A 20,949-nucleotide genomic window follows, 5' to 3' on the forward strand; every position below is an offset into this window, starting at 1 on the left:
CTGCGTACCAGCTTCTCCGCATCAGGTTACACAACAACTTAATCTTTACTCAACAAGAAAGGCGGCAAAATGGCAAGCGTTTTTCATTCTTTTTCTGAGGAGCCCACATTTCAGGTTGGCTGGCCATCCATAGAGAGACCATTTGGCCTTTACTTGTGGCCAATATTTTCCGCCGTGTTTGAAAAAGTGATTGGATACCCAGCTGAGAAATTCGAATTCGTCCACCGCCAGACGTTTTTGGCTAACGGTTACCATGCTCTTAGCGTAATTGCTGTGTACTATATCGTGATTTTTGGGGGACGTGCTGTTTCGAACGCGTTGAATGTACCAGCTTTGAAGTTGAATGTTTTGTTCCAGATGCACAACTTAGGCTTGACCATGGCTTCGCTTATTCTCTTGCTTTTGACCATCGAACAGTTAGTGCCTATCTGGTACCATCACGGCTTGTATTACGCTATCTGTGCCGAAGGTGCGTTTGCGCCAAAATTGGTCACTTTGTACTACTTGAACTACTTGACGAAGTACTGGGAGTTGATTGATACTGTATTCTTGGTATTGAAAAAGAAAAAGTTGTTGTTCTTACATGTATACCACCACGGTGCCACTGCTTTGTTGTGCTACACACAATTGACCGGCTCAACCTCTGTCGAGTGGGTTCCAATCTCTTTGAACTTGGCCGTGCACGTGGTGATGTACTGGTACTACTTCTTGAGTGCACGTGGAATCCGTGTTTGGTGGAAGGAGTGGGTGACTCGCTTCCAAATCGTGCAGTTCGTGTTGGACTTGATCTTTGTGTACTTTGCCACGTACAGTCACTTTTCTTTCAAATACTTCCCATCTTTCCCACATGTGGGTGACTGTTTTGGCTCGGAGTTGGCAGCGTTTTACGGTTGCATGATTTTGACCAGTTACTTGTTATTGTTCATTTCCTTTTACATCAAGGTGTACAAGAATGCTGGCAAAAAGAGGGCATCTAAGAAGGCCGAGGGTACCAGTGTTGGTGTATCCAGTGGTACCGAAGCTGGCTCTACTCGTCCACGCTCCAGAAAGGCATAATTAATCTAAGACTTGCGTGCCTCAAGAGTGCATAATATACGAATACTGGCATCGACTCTTGCTGCAACGAGTGCTAGAATATATGTTGAAGCTTTAATTGAACCAGGAGATTTATCTTTAATAGTGGTTTTGCACTGGCTCTCGTGAGCCGAACAAGAAGAAAAAAAAAGAAGTATTGACTGAGTAACTATATTTAAATCGAATAATACGATTCTCAATTTAAAGTCGTCAAGTATTGAATACCGGAGTGAGAATAGAAAATGATTCCAGGTTCTGCTATGGTTTGTTTGCTAGTACAGAAACTGACGGACAGATCACTAATATCGAACGAGAATGATTAGCAAAATAGAATACGGTAAAAAATAGGCAAGCGCAATGCATACAAACAGACAAGAAGAAGCCATTCAAAATTCAAACAATGAAGGTGCTACTTAGTCGTATAATGTATGGCACAACTAAATGTACGAGGTGAGGCAGATGAATAATCAATCAATGCGGAGAAGAAAATTATTACGGGAGCGGAATTAACTAACAGGGAACGAAAAAAGAACTGAGGGCCGACAGTCTTCCGGTTTAGGAAACGGAGAGGTAAATCAAGCCGGAAGTTGGCCACTCTAGGTTGGTTTCGGAGATACTAGTGCCGGAATTTTCGGACGCCACCCAGCAAAAATTAAATCTGGTGCCCCAGACAAACAACAGCAGAAGACTTGTATATAGCGGCGCGACCCCAACGGCCCTTTCGCTAGTGGCGCGACGCGGAGAAGATCTACGCGATCGGAGAACCGGCGATAAAGTGTCCCATAGCAAACGAGGCCCAGTAAAAAAGTGCAAAATGCAAATCTCGAGAAGGGCCAACAATGCCCACAAATAATAGGTTCTCCACATACACGGAGCTATGTCGGTGCTCCATTACATTACTCGTGATATCCATCATCATACTACTAATGATTCGCTGGCATCATAACAAACAGACCTTCGATCAGCCATGTACGCCAGAGGCTGTCTCGGGCTGGACTCTTGACGTGCCGCGGCCAAAAGAACGGCTGTTGCGGGCGCACAGCCTGCCGGAAACACGCGGCTCGGATGGAATCGTACCAAGCCGTGCCGCGCCTCTGATGTTCCGCCGCGCCCCTTGGCACGGCGGAGATATGCGGACATAAAGACCCTCAAAAGAGGTGGCGAGGAGACATAGGCAAACACATTGGCTTGGGATGACAAGCTAATAAGTTTCTGGTGGGAAAAAAATTCCCGAGTGTACATGGGATGCGTCCAAAGCGCACCAACTGACTATAGGGGTACCTCGGAAGTGACAGGGTGCATACAGCGCGGCAACACTCTCTGTGCCGAAGAGCACAGCCGTCTGCTCCTGTAAATAGAGACACCGGAGGAGGCGGAAGGCGGAAAAAAAAATGCCACCGGCGTCCAAGCCACCGGCCATTTATATTGCGTCGCTTGTCCGCCACTAAAGATTTAGGTGATACCAAGCCAAACTTTTTGTTTCCTCAAAGGCTTTTACACATTTACTTCTTTTCCCCCCTGGTGCTCTTCAACATCACAGACCACCTTCTCGCATCTACTTTGACAGGAGTCTATCCCCACGGTGTTTCTATCTCCTATCTCCGCCATGGCCCACAACGTTGCCTTTCGCCTTCCCCCAATCAACCTGCTTTCTTTGGACCTCCCGCTACCGCCTCCGAACTTTAGCCAACACCAGTCGCTTCCACATTTGGTGCCACGCCAGTATGGGACATGGCCGGTGCCGGTTGGCGCGCCGTTTGAAGCAAAGCCGCATCAGCCGCTCGAAGCCAGACAACCTCCATTTGGATTGAAATTACATCAGAACTTGGAACCTAAATTGCATCAGACATTGGAGCCTACGTTGCCACCAGCATCAGAACAACATTTGCCTCTGACATTAGCGCCAAAGGCGCAACTGACGTCGGAACCTGAATTGCAAAATGCGCCGGCCCCCAAGATGCAGTCTTTTGATTCCTCTGCGCAACCTGCATTCGAGCCCAAGTTGCAGCCAAAAGTCGAGGCGCCAAGTGAACCGCGCCCTGAAGCGGCCACGTTGGCGGAGCCCGCACTGCAACCATTGCGCGAGCTGGAGAGCCAGACGTCGCCTCGCTCGCCTTTGCTGCGCGATGCCTCCCCTGCAAAGGAATGGAAGCCGCGCAAAAAGCGTCAATGCCCCGAGTGCCATCTTTATTTCTCCAACTTGGCGACGCACAAATCCACGCACTTGAAGCCTACATCACGCCCACATGTGTGCAAAATTTGCCAACGTGGGTTTGCCAGACCTAACGATCTTTTCCGCCACTTCAAGTGCCATTGGAAGGAAATGGGCGCTGACAATGGCCAGTTCCGCTGTCCTTTCAAGAATGGTGCCCGTGGCGACCATTGCTGCCACACGCTGGGTATTTTCAGTCGGTGTGACACCTACAAAAACCACTTGAAAGCCATCCACTTCCAATACCCCGGAGGCACTAAGAAAAGCCAGCGCAACCAAGTTGCTGGCTGTTGTCGACTCTGCCAGGCGCAGTTCCGCAATGTGGACGAGTGGATCTCTTCGCACATTGACACCAACCAGTGCCCTTATACCCGCAGTTCTCTGCCTGAGTAGATCGGCATAGCCAGCAGTAGCTAGTCATCGGCACCTCTCTTTGGTGACCATTTCCATGCAGCTTAACTCTTTTCACCGCACTCATTTCCTCGCATTGGGTTTGCCAAGGTGGCACTCATCCTCATTCATATCATTTATAGTCACGAATAACACATACTACGGGTTCAGTTTATGCCTTAAAATGTACGTGCAAGTGGGCCAGTATTTCTCTCCAGCGTTTTCTATTATGCAGTGATCCTACGGAATTCCCAGTCTACGCCGATTTGCAAATGTACTTCCCTATTGCTGTAGGCTATACGTTAGTATAAAAATAACAGTGATCCTATACTGGACCATGAACCCCATTGGTTTATGGGCGCATTTGGAGCGCAAATGCCATAAAATATTTTAAATGCGTAAAGAGTAAAAGAATCATTTTCTTATCTACACTTCGGCCGGTTCTTCCTCGGCTTCTCGGTCCGCAGCGCACTAATTCTGCTCCACCAACTACATGCTTTCTACCATATTAAAAACCTTTGTGGTTTTATTTTTGGTTTCCACCTACAAGACGCTTCCATTCGCGTACTTGATACGTTTCTACGCCCTTGTATTCAAACACATTGTTGTACACAAAAATGCTTTTATCCAAACGAGAAAAAACACATTTGGATATGGCTCTTCCAAGCTTGACATATTCAAGGCTGTGTCTTACTCCACTTATGCATCGCCACTAGAAATTGACATGTACTTGCACAAGTCCAATTCTACCTATTTGATAGACTTGGACATTGCTCGTACTTCTTTTGTGTGTCAATTGTTCCAGAAATTGTTCATGAATGCTTGGTTAAACGAGACTGGTGAGTTCAAGTCCCAATCGCTTCAAAACTGTCCGTACATCCCCGTGGGAACAATTCAATGTGTCTTCAAACGCGAGATTAAGTTGTTCCAGCGCTACACCATCACATCCAATGTATTAGCTTGGGATAACAAATGGCTTTACATTCTACTGAAATTTGAAGCAACAGATGGCAAGTTGTGTGCTCTCGGAATTACAAAGTACGTTTTCAAGAAAAAGGGTAGAATCACTTTGAGACCCAGAGAATTCATTGCGGAGTGCGGTATGTACAACGACGAGGTTGAAGCGATCAACCAAAAGAACTATGAATTGGTAAGCCACCTTGAATCGTCTGAGGGTTTAGAAGAACTAGCAGCAAGAATGGAGAAATCTTAATCGCTATCTACACCATACTTATGCGGCTAAGAGCGGGTAGATCTTATATAAAGTATGCGACATAGATACATGTGGTTCAGCTACATTTAATTTCAATATATAATTCGAAATGCATTTTATTTATTCAATGAAGCTCAATTACTAAGCCAAACCAAAACCTTCGTGTCCCTCAGTGATGGCCAACAAAAGAGAACCTCTCAACGTTTCGTATGTTTCGTACGCCGGAAGATCTATTTGATTGAAGCATGTGTGAGATGACGGTAACCTGTCAGTGGATCCGTAATCACGATGAATGCTGAACTTGCATCCTCCATTGGCACCACGCAACTCCTTGAACCCATTTAGTGGTACCTTCGAAGTACCAGTGGCAAATTGTAATAATTTGGCCCGTTCTTCGTTATCGAAAGACTTAACAGACCTCCAGAACCATTGAATTTGCTCTGATGATGGTGAATAATTGACATAGGTAGTATTGTTTTGCCAATCTTGTACATCAATATCTGGCAATCCACTAATCAACAACTCGAGCTCTTGCTCGTCAAAAATAGCGACAAGGTCCCGAGGAATGATTTCGTGGAATCCTGTAATGAAATTGTTCATTTGTTCCGCAACAGATGTTTGGAGTCTATATTCCACGACTAGTCTCACGTACTCTTGTTTGTTTTCTTCTGTCACAGGTATGTTCCGACCGTTAGGAATAAGATCAATAATTTTGTGTTCGCCATAATCATCCGTTTCAACAGAGAAATCTTCAGTGATGATGTCTGTAATATCATTCTCCAACATCCACATTAAGGATTTGAAATATTCCAAGTCAAGGTTCTCCATATCCTTGAGAGAAACAGGTCTGTCCAAGATCTTTTTGTAAACAGCTCTGCTAAAATGACAATCTAAAAAGCAATTGTCGAAGATAGCTTTTCCTATTATGCGACCAATGAATTTGAAGAAGGATAAATGCTCTGGATTAATATAGGATGTCCGGTTAGGATGGAATGTTGTTTCATCACTAGCAACCGCTGTGAACAAGGCATAATCTGGATTGAACATTTGACGGGATAAAACTTGATACCACTCTCTTGTAACTCCACCAGCATCAACGCCAGCTTCTCCCTTAAAGTTTATCTCCAAGACAGCATTCCTGAAGGTATCAACAGACTTGAAAAAGAGTCCACGATATGAATCAAGGAAAACCTGATCACGACGAATGCTAATTGACAACTTTTCATTTGAAGTCACACCTTCATGCAATTGCCGATCAAAATAGTTCTTTTTGTTATCGAATTCTAACACTTTCGGATTTCTTACTAACATGCTGAACGGCCCACTCATCAAGTTAGGATTAGCACGAACCATTTGATTTAAAATCTTTTTATGCTCATCAGTAAATGAGAAAAACAAACTTTCGATAGGCTCCTTCTTGAAATCAATCTTCCGGGCTTCATATTTCATAACATCCTTGATCTGTATTTCCTTCACCTTGCTGTGTTTGCACACAACCATAAGGGCCTCAATCAAAGGCAACAAAACCGTGGCAACCTTAGACAAGTTTGTATTCTCTTCTAGAACTCTCAAGCACTCACTTAGAGCGTCCCACAAGTTACCAAGCTCAAGATGTTGGTAAAGTCCAGTAAGTTGGTCAATTCCTTCCCGTGAACTATCAACATTTTCCCCAGTTTTTGATTTTGTTTCAAACATGTAGTCTAAAGCTGTCAAGATCCTAAGTAGTTTTGCTTGATCAGAACTTGGAGCCGTGAAGCTGTTGATGAACTTTTCATCGCCGTCATAATTGGTACCACTTTTCAACCCTTCAGTTAAGCCTCGTAAATCTTTGATGATACGACGACCCAAGTTTGTTGCTTTCTCCAGAAGCTCAACTGAAAATACTTTTTGAGCATTTTTCAACCATGAAAGATGTTGCATAGCGCTAATTGTTCTTCTAAATGTTGTGTTCACGCACTCGTTAGACGTTAGGATGCGAACAATTAGACGCAAGTTGCTGTCTGGAATGAAATTGGTGTCGAAACTTGGAGGATAGCTCTTTGACTTGTCACTCAAAACAAGAAGGGGCCTCGTTCCGAAGTGTAGTACACTTGCAAGCAAATCGATGAAGAAATTTTCTTCCCTCAAAAGAGGGTTTTCCAAAAGCTTGAACAAAAGGTTGATAGGATACCTTTCCTCGCATGTCGATGGATTTTTGAGTTTCTTTTTCTGCATATGCTTCTTGGAGATAAATGCATTGTCATGCTCAGTGAGCAAAAAAAGACGCAAAGCAGTATTCTTTTCAAGCAAGTAGAAAACCGCTTCAATAATTTGCACACCAACACTTACTGGGGTGGCATCGATAGGCAATGATGTATTGGTTGATTTGACGTGGTCAGCTTTTGCGGATATCTGATTAAACACCTTCTCCAAGCTTTTTTGATTATGCAAACCGTCATAAAGAATGGCAATCAACAAACTCATGATATCCGCCCTAGTTTGTTTGTTATTGCACATCTGTAGAAGAGTCAGATAGACATGGTCCCGCTGATTGACTGGTTGAGGTGCAAAAAGAAGACGAACTAAACTTGCAACGCCTGCCCTATCGATCAAAGGAGTTATGAAATTCCGAAGCTTCTTCTTTTGGGGTTGATCAGAGTTACCCTCTTGGACATGAGAATGCGCAGTACTTGGATCATCGATGTCTTCCTCAGATTCGTCCAAATCGCCCTCTCCTAAGTATCCAAAACGACCACCAGCAAGTCTTTGAGAGAGTGATTCTTGATGTACAATTTCGTCTCTAATATGCTCAGGAAGAGCGTCAAGAAAATCAGGATCAATTTCAGGAACGTCTTCTTCCATACTCGACGCCTGTGCTCTGCGCTCCCGAACATGTTCAGTAAAAACCTCTTCTCTCATATGTTCTGGCAAGGCTTCAAAAAATTCCGGATCAATGTCTGTGCCACTAATGTCCACTTCACGATCACCAATTAGTAACATAACTGGTTCTCTGACTGGAGGGGGATTTGCTGCCAACTCCAATTCACGTTGTCGAGCTTCTTCCTCTCTTTTCTTCTTCAATTCTTCCTTCTTTTTTCTTTCTCTTTCCTCCCGTTCTTTCTTCAAGCGTTCTCTTTCTTCCTTCTTCTTTTTGATTATCTCAATGCTGTCATCATAGATAGCTTCCTTGATTCTGTGATGGACTTCATCAAGAAAATCTTTCTCATAGTTGCTAAAGAAATAGGAAAAAGCAGTTCTCCATCTCTCTATTGTTGAGCGAATGAACATATAATCAAAAGAATTCTTTGAATGAGCAAGGTTCTTATCATTAAAGAGAAGTAGTGGATCAATTAAGGCGTCGTTACCATTAGGTCCAAGGCCAATGTGGATCGAACCTCTAAGGGTCCTATCAGAGAGATGTCTCCTATGGACCAACTCCTCAAACAAGCCCGAAACATTCTGATGAGTGATGGGTCGAAGAGCATCAAAGAACGAAGTAACAAATTCTCGCGTTCTAGACCCATGGTCACCTTCGAAATCCATTTCAGTGCCATCCATTTCTCCATTGCTTTCGTCTTCTGTACTCAAATCCTCATCATAATCAGAGTGAAGGCTATTAAACTCACGATCACTAAAGTCATTCGATGGGTTTGCAAAGCGTGTCTCATTCTCATTTTCTGAACCCTCTAATTCTTCCTCGTCTCCAAAAGCCTCTAACCAACCGTCTAGTTCATCATCGTCATAATCCATTTCCTCTTCATCTTCCTCTTCCTCATAATCTCCGCTGTTTTCAGTCTCTCCTGCACTATTATCATCGAAGCCGTAAAAGTCCGAAATATCACTATCATCATCTTCCATTTCAGAGCTGCTTCCAGACTGAATGGCAAGCTCATCGATAATTTCTATGTCATTTGCACTATCATCGCTGTCATACCCTTCTAACTGATGTTGCAAGTCTTCTTCCAGCATATCGTCGTCTTCTCCTGATTCCATGTCTGACTCACTAGAGACACCACTTTCAGACTCATCTTCAGACATCTCAGATCCTGACATCATGACGTCAATTGGACCTTCATCATAATAGTTATCTTCTTCTTCTTCTTCGCTATCAAGGTCAATGTCATACATGCCAAGAGTCGAATTTCGGAAAAGATCAGGTGTTTCATCTCTGTCCTCAATCTCTTCAATCTCTTCTTCATCCAATGAGTTCGATTCAAATAATTCTGCATTTGCAACTTTAATCTTGGCTAAGTTTGAAAGGGGCTTTAGGCCAACTTTCATAATCCTGTGAATGTTAGGGAAATTTAAATCTAAGCGAGCCAATGCAGTTGTGATTTGGTTTGGTAGCTGATTGTCAAAAAAGGCCGACGCAATATAGAAATGATCTAATTTCGTAGCATTTTTATCCAAAAGAGGATAACAAAGCTCTTTAAACTTAGTTGAAAGCAAGCATCCACACATGTCAAACAAGTCATAAAGCTTACTGTATGTCAAAGAAGTTGGAACTGCTGCCTGGAATAGTTCCTTGAGAATTTTAGAGACAACGTCCATCAAAAACTTCCTGACAACCATCATGTCAGGATCTTCCTTCTTGGGATTGGATTCATCTGGAGCATTAGTAACGGTCGTTGATACTAAGGCGAGAATTGCAAGTTTCGCTAGTGAGGATATTGCTTCTCTCCTTTGAAATTCTTCTCCGGTAGGAGCAACAAATAATTGACTGGAAATGAGCTGATGAATGAAAAAATTCAATGATGTGGAGCGTGGCTTATTGCTCTCATTCGAGCTATTCTTTTTCGAAAAAGTAATAAACTCAAGTTTTGCTTCTTTTGACGACCCAATCAATTCTGTTATAGTTTGCAAAAGAAAGCACATATAGCCAAACCTTTTGTTCTTCAATAAAATTTCAAAATGCAGTTCCTTCTTCTTCTTGTCATCATGTTCAGGTTCAGGGGTGGTACTTGTTTCAGGCGTTGACACCCAATCCTTCTTGTAAGTATCCATAACTTCAGTTAAAAGCAAATGTACTAAGCCCGTTGGAGGATTCAAAGCGGGGGTATCACTCTCTTCAGTCATGTCCACATCATCGTTCACCGACTTGATCTCATCTTCACGTTTCTTTTCTAATAAGAAAATGAAGTCATGCCCATACTCATCATCAACGAGTCTTACCATATTGGAGACAGTTTTGATGTATATCTCTGGATCTCTTCCACACAAAAATCTTGTGTCGTTAACTAAAGACCTCAAACTATGTCTCCCTCCCTTTTTCATATGCTTAGTGACCTCGGCTGAGATAAAGCCCTCGACGGTAGTAGGAGTTTCAAAACAAACCCGAACCAGCAATATTAACACATCCTGAAGACTTTTATACAAAGTGAGATCATTCAGCTCCATAAAGCCTTGCATGTTAACAGTTAGATGATTCATGAGAGAAGACTTAGCAACCTGCATTCTAAATTTCTCTTGTTTTCCAAGCAAATACATGAACCGGCACAAGGTTATGGCTGATCTAATGTTTTTTTGGGGGGAGAGAATAAGAACAGCAGAAGCAAGTCGCGAAATCAAATCATTGCTGCAAGTTAAATTTGGCAATAAGGGAACATCTAACAAGAAGTTGGGTTTCGCTTCACTTAGAATTGGTTCAAGTAAAGATAAACCAGATTGGAAGTAATCAGAATCCACAAGATCCGGTCTCTTTTCGAGCTCTTCAATGAAAAAGTTCACAAATGCAAGATAAGATGACTTAACAGCTGCTTCGAAGGTCGTAGGTATTGGTCCATGAAAAATTAACTTCTCCAACAAAGCGATCGCGGCAGAGAGACGGCCCATATTTTGTTCTGTTTTTTCTTCGCTCAAAGATTCTATTGATTCGAAAAGAGCTGCACATGTAGTACCTGCAATTTGACGATCTTTCATAATCAATGAGATGATAGGCACAATGGATTTGCAAACCATGGCCAATTTGATCAACGTGGAAGTAAACAAGGCGTTACTCTCGTTTGCTTTATCCGACTTGAAATTTTGAACCACATGCGTATTGATCGGTTGATACGCAAACAAATTCTTCACTTCATCGAAATCAACTCCCATGCATTTTTTCCAGTCATCACTATCAGTAGCGTCAATATTAATGACTAAATCATGAAGGTTACGGATAGATTTTGCCTCCTGCAAAATTGTTTTTGCGCCCTCCTCAGAGATTCCGACTTTATCCATTAAATACCGAATTTCATCTTTGACCGGCGAGATCCACTCTGACTTCAATGGGTAATATTCATCGACAGGATCCACCGTCCAGGTATTACGGATTATTGTGACTAATGAATGTGCAGTTGAGTCCAGTAAATTCTCAAAGCCGGAGAAGTCATTCTGTTGAACCATTTTTGACTTCGATCCCACGCAGAAAATAATGAGGCGCATACATTGCACGGATACTTGGGTAAGTATTCCATCAATCACATTCGAATCACCATTTCCATAACCGTTATTGTAAAAGTAGGAACTGAAAGGTATTTTTGAGACCAATCCTGGAGTGCATAATTTCTCGAGGAAAAGTAGGGCGTGGTCCAAAAAGTTCGCTTTGATAGAGACGTCTGAGCATTTAACATATTTTGAAATCTTGGCGTCCTCCGCTTGAGCGGGCAACATCGAAGTTAGGTTATCAAAAGTGACAATTGCTGTATCCACGATTTTTTGAACAATGTCTGTAGTCACAAAGTAAAACAGTACCAAAGGAGTAGAGAGAACTTCCTTTCCCTTATCTTTGCTTTTAGAGATAAATGATATGATGTTCATAGCAATCAAACTATAATTCAATTTGTTTGTTGAATTAAGCGAATTGCCCGCATCCCACATATCTGATAATGAAACAGCTAAAGACTTGGTGCAATCCACAGCATAACGTCTCCAATCCGCATCAAAGTAATCCTGTCTTCTTTGCATACAGCTTCTTGAAATGCAAGTAAGAATAAGGACAATGTTAATCTGCAACCGATTCATTAAAAACCTCAACTGTAAAGTGTTTTTGAATTTAGCACTGTTATTAGCATTCGCAACTGGGTTGCGAGGAGGTTCTTTGGAATAGACCAACAACTGTGGAGAGTCTACACCTACCTCAGTCACCGGTGAGGTTTCATCGATAACTTGATGTGGTAATGTAGAGCGAATGTTTATCTCCTCTATGATACAACGGCTCATGAATTTGACTAAATTTGGTATGAGGGTAGGGTTTGATCCAAGATAATTGATGAAAGACAAATAACGATCGTGCACCATAATCGTAGGGTTTAGATAACTTTCGGTGATACCATGCAAGACCGTATTGACTGTGTTGATAGCTTGTAAAATAGCAGTACCTTTTTCTGGGCACTTTTGGAAACATTCGAAAAATGAAGCCTCTCCTGAATGCGTAGCAAAGGACTTGATTATAGGGGTATCAACCAATTTATCAAGAAGTTTCAATATTTCGGGAAATCCATATGTTTTCTCTTCATCGTTGAGATATTTGAGAATTGACAAGAAGTTGATCATAGTATTCGTTGACACGTAGTCGTAAGGAGCGTTTGGCAATGTTAAAAAGGACTCCCAGCTCTCGAATGGAATTTCCTTCACACATTCTTTACCCCACTGTCCACTGTCTTGAAGAAGTCCACTTAAAAAGCTAATAACATTATCGAAAAGGTTAGAGCCATGTACTCCTTCCCAAGAGTTGATTTCCTCCTGAGGCTCATCGTCGCCATTCGGGGCATCATCCTGATTCCTGTAGAACATAGATTCACCCTTGCCGTATAAGCATAATGGTCTTAACTTTTTATTAGCAAATGCCGGAAATTTGTCAACAAGATCTTTGATTTCTGCCATAATAATCGGTCTTAAGGTAGGGTAATGTCTACCAAGCTCGTCCATAGAGCATCCAATGCCAGTACTTGCGTCAGCTTGAACCAATTTCTTAGCAAACTCCAATTCATAAAATGATTTGAAGTACGTTTTGATAGCAGCCGAATCAATTACCATGGACAAACCTTCCTTATTCAAAGAAATTGCCCCCAATATTTCGAGTAGAGACATGAGTAACTCATGCGCAGGCATAAACAACTCCAGGTAACGAGAAAGAATAGTCGAAATCACGTTTGCTTCCTTCAAGATAGGAAAGGCAGTTGGTTCATTATGGATGATGTACAATACATCATCCAACGTCGCTGCAACAACAAAAGGGCCAAATATGTGAGAATTGGATATGATTTTGTTGAAACTAATCAAAATCGGAGAATCGAAAAGATTTCTCAAACGGTCTCCTGCTTCAGATTGTATAAGGTTGGATACGACTTTGAGTAAATTTCTCAAATAATTTACTTGTCTGAGAGTAATTGTGTAGTAGGTCACAACATCTTTGGGAGGACCGCCACCGAAATCTGGGTTGTCCAATGCAAAATCAACTTCGTAACTAATTGTATCGATCAAAAGTTGAAATCCATTATTAGAAGAAAATTCTGAAATTAAATCAGGAGAAAGTCCCAAAAACATGGATAAAGTGTTTAATGCTGCTGAGCATGTCCACCTGTATTTCGTGTGCACATTCAAAAAAGTCATCAATTCATTCAATAAGCCACCGGAAGCGAGTCGCGGTAACAAAGATTTGGATTCAATGAAATGGCTGAGTAGTGTAAAATAGATAAGGTGACTTTTCTCGAAACAATCCTCATCCTCATTTCGAACTTTCTTATTGATATGTCTCAAAAGTTGATACATCACACCATGACTGACATTTCCACCGAGATGACGGACCAATTCTGTTCCCCAGACTCGCTTCGAAGCAATACAATCAAGAGTCTTCACTGCGAAATAAAACACGTCCGATGGGACAATTGATGAAAATTCTGGAGATATAAGGTCCACCAAAAAGCTCAAAATATAAGGCTCGGTTTCAAAAAAGTTAGCCGATGTGTAATCGGTGTTGCAAACCAAACTGGTAATTGCTATAGCTGCACATTTCATTTTGAGAAGTTTGACTCTCAATTCCAAAGAGTCATACAGACGACTATTGAAAGCCTTTGCGTTCAGAGCCGCCAAAGAAAAGCTGAACCAGCTCTCCTTTGGCAAGCACTCAGACCCTTCGTCTAAAATTTGCTCAAAAGACAACCGCCTGACTTGTTCTTCGTTCAAGTAAAAGTGTGCAAGTCCTTCCGCGGCCTTTGGATTGTTGGTTTTCATTTTCTTTTTGGTCTTGGTGGAGGGCTTAATCTCCAGCGGTTTAGAGTTGTAATATTGGAACGAAAGCTGTTTCCACTTGGATGGATGCTTCTTTGTTATATCAATTGTATCAACCAAACTGAAATGGGCGCTTTTGTTGCCATTTTCATCGGGAGAAAGCGCATTTTGCTCAATTCTTCTTTGGAGGAAACCTGCTGGCACTGGAGGAGGGTACGATTTGGCAATCTCAAGCACTTGTAACCGAGTGGCTTTAGGAAAATTAAATCTTTTACTGCCAACCAGGTTATGTTTTTCTCCTAAGAAAATCGCAGTTTCCAAAGCAGCAAATCTAACGTCAATCGAGGGTGTCTTGATCAATTGAAAAATACGTTCCAGGCTGGAGTATATGTAACCATTAGTACAATGATCCAATAGCATTGATGTGAATCTCAAGCACGCTACCAAAAGGTCTGAATCTTCCGGAGAAATCTCTCGAAGTTTTGGATATGCCTCGTCTAAGCCATATTTGGAAATGTGTTTCTCAAAAATATCGTCAAACAAGTTCAAAACATTAACCCAGTGCAAAAGATCACCTGTTGGTTTTTCCCACTTCAAATTCTCATTGAGTTTTTTTGCTAATAAGGAGTGATCAATAGAACATATCTCATCGATCAATGCCAGAAGCGGCTTTTCCTTTTCAAGCTGTTGCAAATGTTCTCTCTTCGAAATGATCATGTTGATGTGATGAGGGTATCGTATTCTATGCTCTAGGAGCAACGATCTTCAACTATAAGTTATGTTCTAATAAAAAATGATGGAAAACCTGGTTCAATCGGCTTTCTCGAAGATCAGTGTGATATGCGAGACTATGAACAAGTGAAATCTTTATTCAAGAAAATGAAGTTCAAATAAGAAAGGTATTCAATAAAGTATCCAATTCTTCCTTCTGATAAATTGAGTTTCAACTAGCACAAAGAAAGAAGGTTTAGAAAATTGGTTGAAATGGTTTCATGGAGCGATTGAAGACCTTCAAGGGACAGGGCACTACCAGAAGAGATGTACTGGTGTTGCTACCCATTGCTTCTTAGTATTTTACTACTACATCCAGCAGTATACCATTTACAGTGAAAATTCTGTGTTCTATCCTTACATTTTACTGAATACCAACCCTTTTGATTATATATATCTAAGTTCGTTTGATTCCCACATTATTCAGTACTATAGCTCGCATCTCCGAACGCAAACCATCCATCATGTCATCAGTCAAAAGCAAGAAGTCCATGCTCCCACCCATCAACTTGATTTTCAAATACTTACAACAACAATCTGTTGTGACGATTTGGCTTTATGAGCAAACACAGCTGAGAATTCAAGGCAAAGTGAGAGGGTTTGACGAATTTATGAACATAGTCATAGATGAGGCTGAAGAAATTAGCACGAAAGATGGATCACGAGAAACGCTAGGCAGGATCTTACTAAAGGGTGATAACATCACTTTGATTTCTAGTTTGGATGTCTAGTGAATTTGAAAGGTGCAATTAGAATAAGTACATGAAGTTATATATGTATGAAGGAATAGACTTTATAACATTTAAAGCACATAAGACAATCAATCAGACTTGAGTGATTGTTTGGCAAAATCCAGTAGGTTGGGATTGGAAAGATCCTGTCCTTCCCCCTAATTTTTATGTTTTGTTTCTGACTCTTCTCGAAGTTTGCAACGGAAGTCGCCGTTACAAGTAGAAGAGTCATTGCCTTCCGATGGTACAAAACTGACGCGTTTCTTCTTCTTAGGCGATTCGTCTTCAGATGTTCTTGTTTCGCCTTGTCGTAGTTTGCTTCGCTTAGCTCTCTCTTCTTGAGTCACTGTTAGTCGGTACGCCTGAATTTGTTCCTGCCGAAGAAGACGGATTTCTTCTTTCTGGCCACTTGACTTCTTCTTTAAAATAACATCTTCCTCCTCTTCTTCGGCTGCTGAAGAGCCTGGACACTTCGGCATGTTCTCCTGGCCATGGTAGAGATCGTTCGAAATTCGCACTTCAGTATTCAAGAAGGTGTTGGTATAATTGTCCTACTTTGGAATCGTCATACAGATGACGCTTAATACATCGTTAACATACTTAAAAAAAACAAAAAAAAAACGAAAGCGATGTATGCCACTGATTCCATGAGCAGATATTCATTATTCTGTTTCATTTTAGGTTGAATTAATGGTGATTTACTTTAACTCAAATTATACATGAATACATTAAGGGTAAGAAAAAGACACGCTGCTTCCTTGCCTCAATAACTCTCGTTAGATTTACCCTTCTTCGTAGATACATTTAATATGGTATTAATGCTGTTCAAGAATCATTGAAAGGTTCTATCTATCCTCTTGGGTGAAGACCGTACCTGCACCTGTGGAACTCCAAACAACACGTCTTTTGCACTAGCGATTTCTTTCTCTTCTTTGCACTTGCTAGCAACGCAATACATTTGGTCATATCAGAAGCTAGATCTTTGATTCAAGATGAGCAACGCGTATCGAAGGGATCAACCAGCTGGTGGTCGGCCCACTAACGTCCAAAATGGTGCTAATATACCGCGTCCTAATGCGACAAATCTACAAAAGAGTTCATCTGGCCGTCCTTTCACGGCGATTCCATACGAAAAAGAAGAAGAGGAGAGGATTCAGAATGCTTTGAATAAAGTTTTGGGTCCCGAGTACGTCAGTTTTCGCCCCGGTGGAGGAGGGCAAAATGTGTCATACATTGAAGGTTGGAAAGCGCTAAATTTGGCGAATGAGATTTTTGGTTTCAATGGCTGGTCGTCGGAACTTATCAGCGTTCAAGTTGATTTTTTGGACTCGCATGGATCGGGGAGAGTGTCTCTAGGTCTCTCAGTGGTGGTGAGAATCACAATCCGAGACGGAACATTTCATGAGGACTTTGGCTATGGATTCATCGAGAACGCCAAAAACAAGGCTATGGCATTTGAAAAGTGCAAGAAGGAAGCATTTACTGATGGGTTGAAGCGTTGTCTACGGTGTTTCGGAAATGTTTTGGGCAATTGTCTTTATGACAAGAGTATTATCGCCAAGATGCAAAAAGTCAAATTGCCGCAACCTGAGCTTGAGTTTGACGACTTCCACAGAGATCCCATCATTTTGAAGCGTGAAATGGAGAGAAAAAGAGAGCACTCTGCTGCTCATGCGACGCCAAAACCGAAAGAAACTGCTGCACATCTAAAACCAACTTCAGCAAAGACGCCCCTGCCCGCTGTTTCACATCTGGAAAGCAAACCTGCGCCAAGTATAACTCCAGCAGTGGTTAAGGGTTATGGTTTGGATGACTTTGATGACCTGTTTCAATTCAGTGATGACTTGCCTGCTGATCCGAATGAACTCAATGATGGATTGGATGAATACGAACTTGAGTTGCTTCAAAACAGAGAAAATCAAACACCTGAGGCTCAGAATAATACAGTAAGAGCTCCAGAACAGGTTTTCTTTACAAGCTCAAAGAAAGCCTTGGATGTGCAGAAAACCCCTGATCTGAACGTGCCTGTTTATGATCATAAATTCTTATCTAGCGGCGTGCGCCGAACAGTGGATCCATCGAAATCCGTAAAAATCCGGCGTGCCGAACTTCCGACGGTTCCAGGTAGCCAGCTTGCATCGGAGCGCCCCTTTTCTCCTTCTTTATCAGGAGGACCTCAAATAGGGAAGCGCCCCTTAGGTATGCCTCCGTCACAACGTCAGACAACAAAACGAGCTCATATCACTTCACAGAGCACGAGGGAACAGGAAATAACGGTACTGGTTGAACAGGGCTAGCTATATAGTAAGCGGAACACATCAGTAAACTTTGGTAGGTGAAATCTTTACTTGCGGCAGAGGCTTTAAAAGCCTCTGTTGATCCTCAGTGCAGCTTTGAGGGGTTTAATGGTGGGCATGTTATAGTGTTCTAGATGTACTGCAAACTATCTTATCTATCAACAGTTATTTAGCTTTCAGAGATTCAGCAAAAGATTAAGTTGTTATTTTGGCAGCTTCCCTGAGCTCAGAGAATATCAATCACCCCAAGTCTAGAAATTAAGCATTTCTCGGTTCACCAATCTTGTACTATTAACTTCATGGGATAAGAATAGGACCAACTATATGCCTGCATGATTCGCTCTAGTATAAACCCCACATACTCCACTATGGTCCAACTGTTGACATCCATATGGCCACTTCTCCAAGTTACGGGCCCTTTCAATGAAGTTCCAGAAGAATATTCATTTGCAGACGCTTGTGAAGCTCTAACGCATGCGAAGGTTCTAGTCGTGGGAGCCGGAGGCCTTGGCTCGGAAATACTAAAGAACTTGGCTCTTACAGGCTTTAAACATATTGAAGTTATCGACATGGACACAGTCGACGTTTCTAACCTTAATCGACAGTTTCTCTTTCGTGACAAAGATGTCGGAAGGCCGAAATCAGAGACAGCAGCGAAGTATGTTCTCAATCGCATGAACGATCCAACATTACGCATCATTCCACATTTCTGTAAAATTCAAGACCAACCCGCAGAATTCTACAAGCAGTTCACAGTGGTTGTTTGTGGGTTGGACAACATCGAAGCACGTAGGTGGATAAATGCCTTACTAGTGGGGTTTGTGGGTCCCGACCTCAGTAACCTAATTCCATTAATCGATGGGGGTACAGAAGGTTTCCGGGGCCAGTCAAGGGTTATCTTGCCCACGTTAACTTCATGTTTTGAATGCTCCTTGGATATGATATCACCAAAAACGACCTATCCCGTATGCACAATAGCAAACACTCCTCGGCTTCCAGAACACTGTATTGAGTGGGCATCTCAGTTGGAATGGCCCCGAAGATTTCCAGGTCGAAAATTTGATGCTGATAAAGATGATGACGTTGATTTGATGTACCAACTATCTTTGGCGCGTGCCACTGAGTTTGGGATCGAGAATGTTACTCGGAGCCTAACATTGGGCGTTGTTAAGAACATCATTCCCGCCATTGCATCGACGAATGCAATTGTTGCGGCTTCATGTTGTAATGAAGCATTCAAAGTTGTGACAAGCTGTAACCCAGCTCTTTCGACCTACATGATGTATTCTGGAGATGACTCCATTTTCACGTATACATTTTCGCACACTCGAAACACGAATTGCAGTGTATGTTCTACTGGAGTCAAGAGAATGAGAGCTAAGCGATGGTGGACTGTTGCTAGATTTTTGGAAGAGCTAGCGACGAAACAAGACATCTTGGCGAAAGCTCCCTCCGTCAGCAGTGCTCGCGTCTCGTTGTACATGAGACAACCTGCTTTTCTAGAAACACAGACACGGGAGAATTTACTGAAAAAACTCAGTGATTTAGTTCAAGTGGGAGAAGAGTTGGTGATAACAGATCCAAGTCTTCCTGTACCCATTCGGTTAGTCTTGGATCTGTTTGAAGGATCAGAACAAGAACCTCTAGATCTTGGCTCTCTCCTACAGTAGGGTTGTGTTCCATGGGCCATCAAGATGAGCTTGCTCATTAGAAGTTTTTCATCTCAGTGAGAAGCAATTTGTTAAAATCTCTGATGTTGTCAAGATAGAGATGGTGGCCAGCATTTTCAATTTCACAAGTGCTACTGCGCGTCGGGTCTCCATAATGCTCATTAATCATTGCTGAACACAATTCACCACCTTTCCGGTCCATCCAATCTTCTTTTCCGTAACACCATAGAAGTCTGCATTTGAGGGCCTCGACACCTCTTTCTATAAGAGGATGTCTTGCGTCAGCACCAGGAGCTAATAAATAGTTCAACATATACTCACCGGAACCGGGACTTTGGAAAATACCGTAGGCATATTTGTGGAGTAGTTTAGCCTCCTTCGCTGGTAAGTTAGCAAACCGTCTGGAGGACCACATGCTAACGAGCTTTGACCCAAGCGGCCCGGCATTCCGTACTAGAGAGAAAGGCGATATATTTTGTTCCCATAACCTCGCAAAGTACGCTGGAACAGGCACTTTTCTCCTGTGCTTGATAATTGCACCAGGCGAAACCATGAGCATTTTCTTGCAAAAGCTTGGGTCTCGTCTTATGCCATATGTAGCCATCAAGTAAGCACCCATGGAATGTGCCATGACTAAATTCTTTTCTGGGGCTTTATTTAAATGCCGAAGGTTTAACCACTCTTGAAAAGAATCGTGAAACCAGTCTTCCACCTCGTCCAAGCAGGTGGGCGTGAATTTTGGCCGTGATGAACAACCGTAGCCCAATAAATCTACTGAGTGCACCACCCAGTTGGGCAACAGTGCCACTTGATCAAAATTTTTTAGAAAAAAACCGAGTCCACCTCCATAACCATGCACCATGATCAAGTGATTACAATTTTCGTACAAGGCGTCCTGTTCTACTTGGGCCTTACCGTTGAACGATGGAGGATGTATGACAAACTCGTTGATCCGGTGGCCCGACAGAAGCGTTGTTTCCACCACATGGCCTCTCCTACCTTGAGCATCCGCATTCGGGAAGAAAGGTAATGTAGATAACAAATCCCATTGGAACTTTAGTGGATTATGACGAAACGCATAATCGCGGAACAGCTCCTTAGTAGATAGGGGGAACTGAGATGAAAAAAGCTTACTTAGTGGCACAGACGTAGGGTGCGTGGATCTTTTGTAGATTTGCTGGCCTACCGTCAGATCTGTTGAAGCCAGTCTAGACAAGCACTTGCGAAACCTGCGCAGAGCAAAAATACCACTTGATGGAAAGCCTTCGATGTATTGAAGCAGACGAACGTGAAAGGACGACATCATGGAGCAGATAACTGCATTAAAAGCTGGGTTTCAATGAATACAAGAGTTCGTCTAATTGCTAAGAGTTCGGGTTAGAAAATATGCCTGCATGTAAAA

At 42.3% G+C, this 20,949-nt stretch overlaps 9 protein-coding genes across 9 annotated transcripts; 6 read left to right on the forward strand and 3 right to left on the reverse strand. All coding sequences in view use genetic code 12, as the record gives it.

Moving 5' to 3' along the window:
- Nucleotides 1–69: 69 nt before the first annotated feature.
- FEN12 (fatty acid elongase) lies at nt 70–1,056 on the forward strand (the record flags this gene model as incomplete). The annotated part of the gene is made up of 1 exon (XM_002618070.2): nt 70–1,056. The coding sequence occupies one exon, from the start codon at nt 70–72 to the stop codon at nt 1,054–1,056; it is 987 nt and encodes a 328-aa protein (XP_002618116.2).
- A 1,624-nt stretch (nt 1,057–2,680) lies between these two features.
- STP4 (Stp4p) lies at nt 2,681–3,679 on the forward strand (the record flags this gene model as incomplete). Its single annotated transcript, XM_002618069.2, has 1 exon — nt 2,681–3,679. One exon carries the CDS (start codon nt 2,681–2,683, stop codon nt 3,677–3,679), a length of 999 nt encoding a protein of 332 aa, XP_002618115.2.
- A 490-nt stretch (nt 3,680–4,169) lies between these two features.
- FOB63_001803 (uncharacterized protein) lies at nt 4,170–4,889 on the forward strand (the record flags this gene model as incomplete). Its single annotated transcript, XM_002618068.2, has 1 exon — nt 4,170–4,889. One exon carries the CDS (start codon nt 4,170–4,172, stop codon nt 4,887–4,889), a length of 720 nt encoding a protein of 239 aa, XP_002618114.2.
- Nucleotides 4,890–5,030: 141 nt separating this feature from the next.
- Nucleotides 5,031–14,795, reverse strand: TOM1 (E3 ubiquitin-protein ligase; the record flags this gene model as incomplete). Its single annotated transcript, XM_002618066.2, has 1 exon — nt 5,031–14,795. One exon carries the CDS (start codon nt 14,793–14,795, stop codon nt 5,031–5,033), a length of 9,765 nt encoding a protein of 3,254 aa, XP_002618112.2.
- A 518-nt stretch (nt 14,796–15,313) lies between these two features.
- sme1 (mRNA splicing protein) lies at nt 15,314–15,580 on the forward strand (the record flags this gene model as incomplete). The annotated part of the gene is made up of 1 exon (XM_002618065.2): nt 15,314–15,580. One exon carries the CDS (start codon nt 15,314–15,316, stop codon nt 15,578–15,580), a length of 267 nt encoding a protein of 88 aa, XP_002618111.1.
- A 158-nt stretch (nt 15,581–15,738) lies between these two features.
- FOB63_001806 (uncharacterized protein) lies at nt 15,739–16,059 on the reverse strand (the record flags this gene model as incomplete). The annotated part of the gene is made up of 1 exon (XM_066102191.1): nt 15,739–16,059. One exon carries the CDS (start codon nt 16,057–16,059, stop codon nt 15,739–15,741), a length of 321 nt encoding a protein of 106 aa, XP_065958488.1.
- Nucleotides 16,060–16,572: 513 nt separating this feature from the next.
- Nucleotides 16,573–17,877, forward strand: RAD52 (recombinase; the record flags this gene model as incomplete). The annotated part of the gene is made up of 1 exon (XM_002618064.2): nt 16,573–17,877. The coding sequence occupies one exon, from the start codon at nt 16,573–16,575 to the stop codon at nt 17,875–17,877; it is 1,305 nt and encodes a 434-aa protein (XP_002618110.2).
- A 332-nt stretch (nt 17,878–18,209) lies between these two features.
- Nucleotides 18,210–19,547, forward strand: FOB63_001808 (NEDD8-activating protein; the record flags this gene model as incomplete). The annotated part of the gene is made up of 1 exon (XM_002618063.2): nt 18,210–19,547. The coding sequence occupies one exon, from the start codon at nt 18,210–18,212 to the stop codon at nt 19,545–19,547; it is 1,338 nt and encodes a 445-aa protein (XP_002618109.2).
- A 37-nt stretch (nt 19,548–19,584) lies between these two features.
- Nucleotides 19,585–20,850, reverse strand: FOB63_001809 (carboxylic ester hydrolase; the record flags this gene model as incomplete). The annotated part of the gene is made up of 1 exon (XM_002618062.2): nt 19,585–20,850. The coding sequence occupies one exon, from the start codon at nt 20,848–20,850 to the stop codon at nt 19,585–19,587; it is 1,266 nt and encodes a 421-aa protein (XP_002618108.1).
- Nucleotides 20,851–20,949: the final 99 nt, after the last annotated feature.

The sequence above is a fragment of the Clavispora lusitaniae genome, assembly GCF_014636115.1.
Source record: "Clavispora lusitaniae strain FDAARGOS_655 chromosome Unknown tig00000038_pilon, whole genome shotgun sequence".
NCBI lineage: Eukaryota > Fungi > Ascomycota > Pichiomycetes > Serinales > Metschnikowiaceae > Clavispora > Clavispora lusitaniae.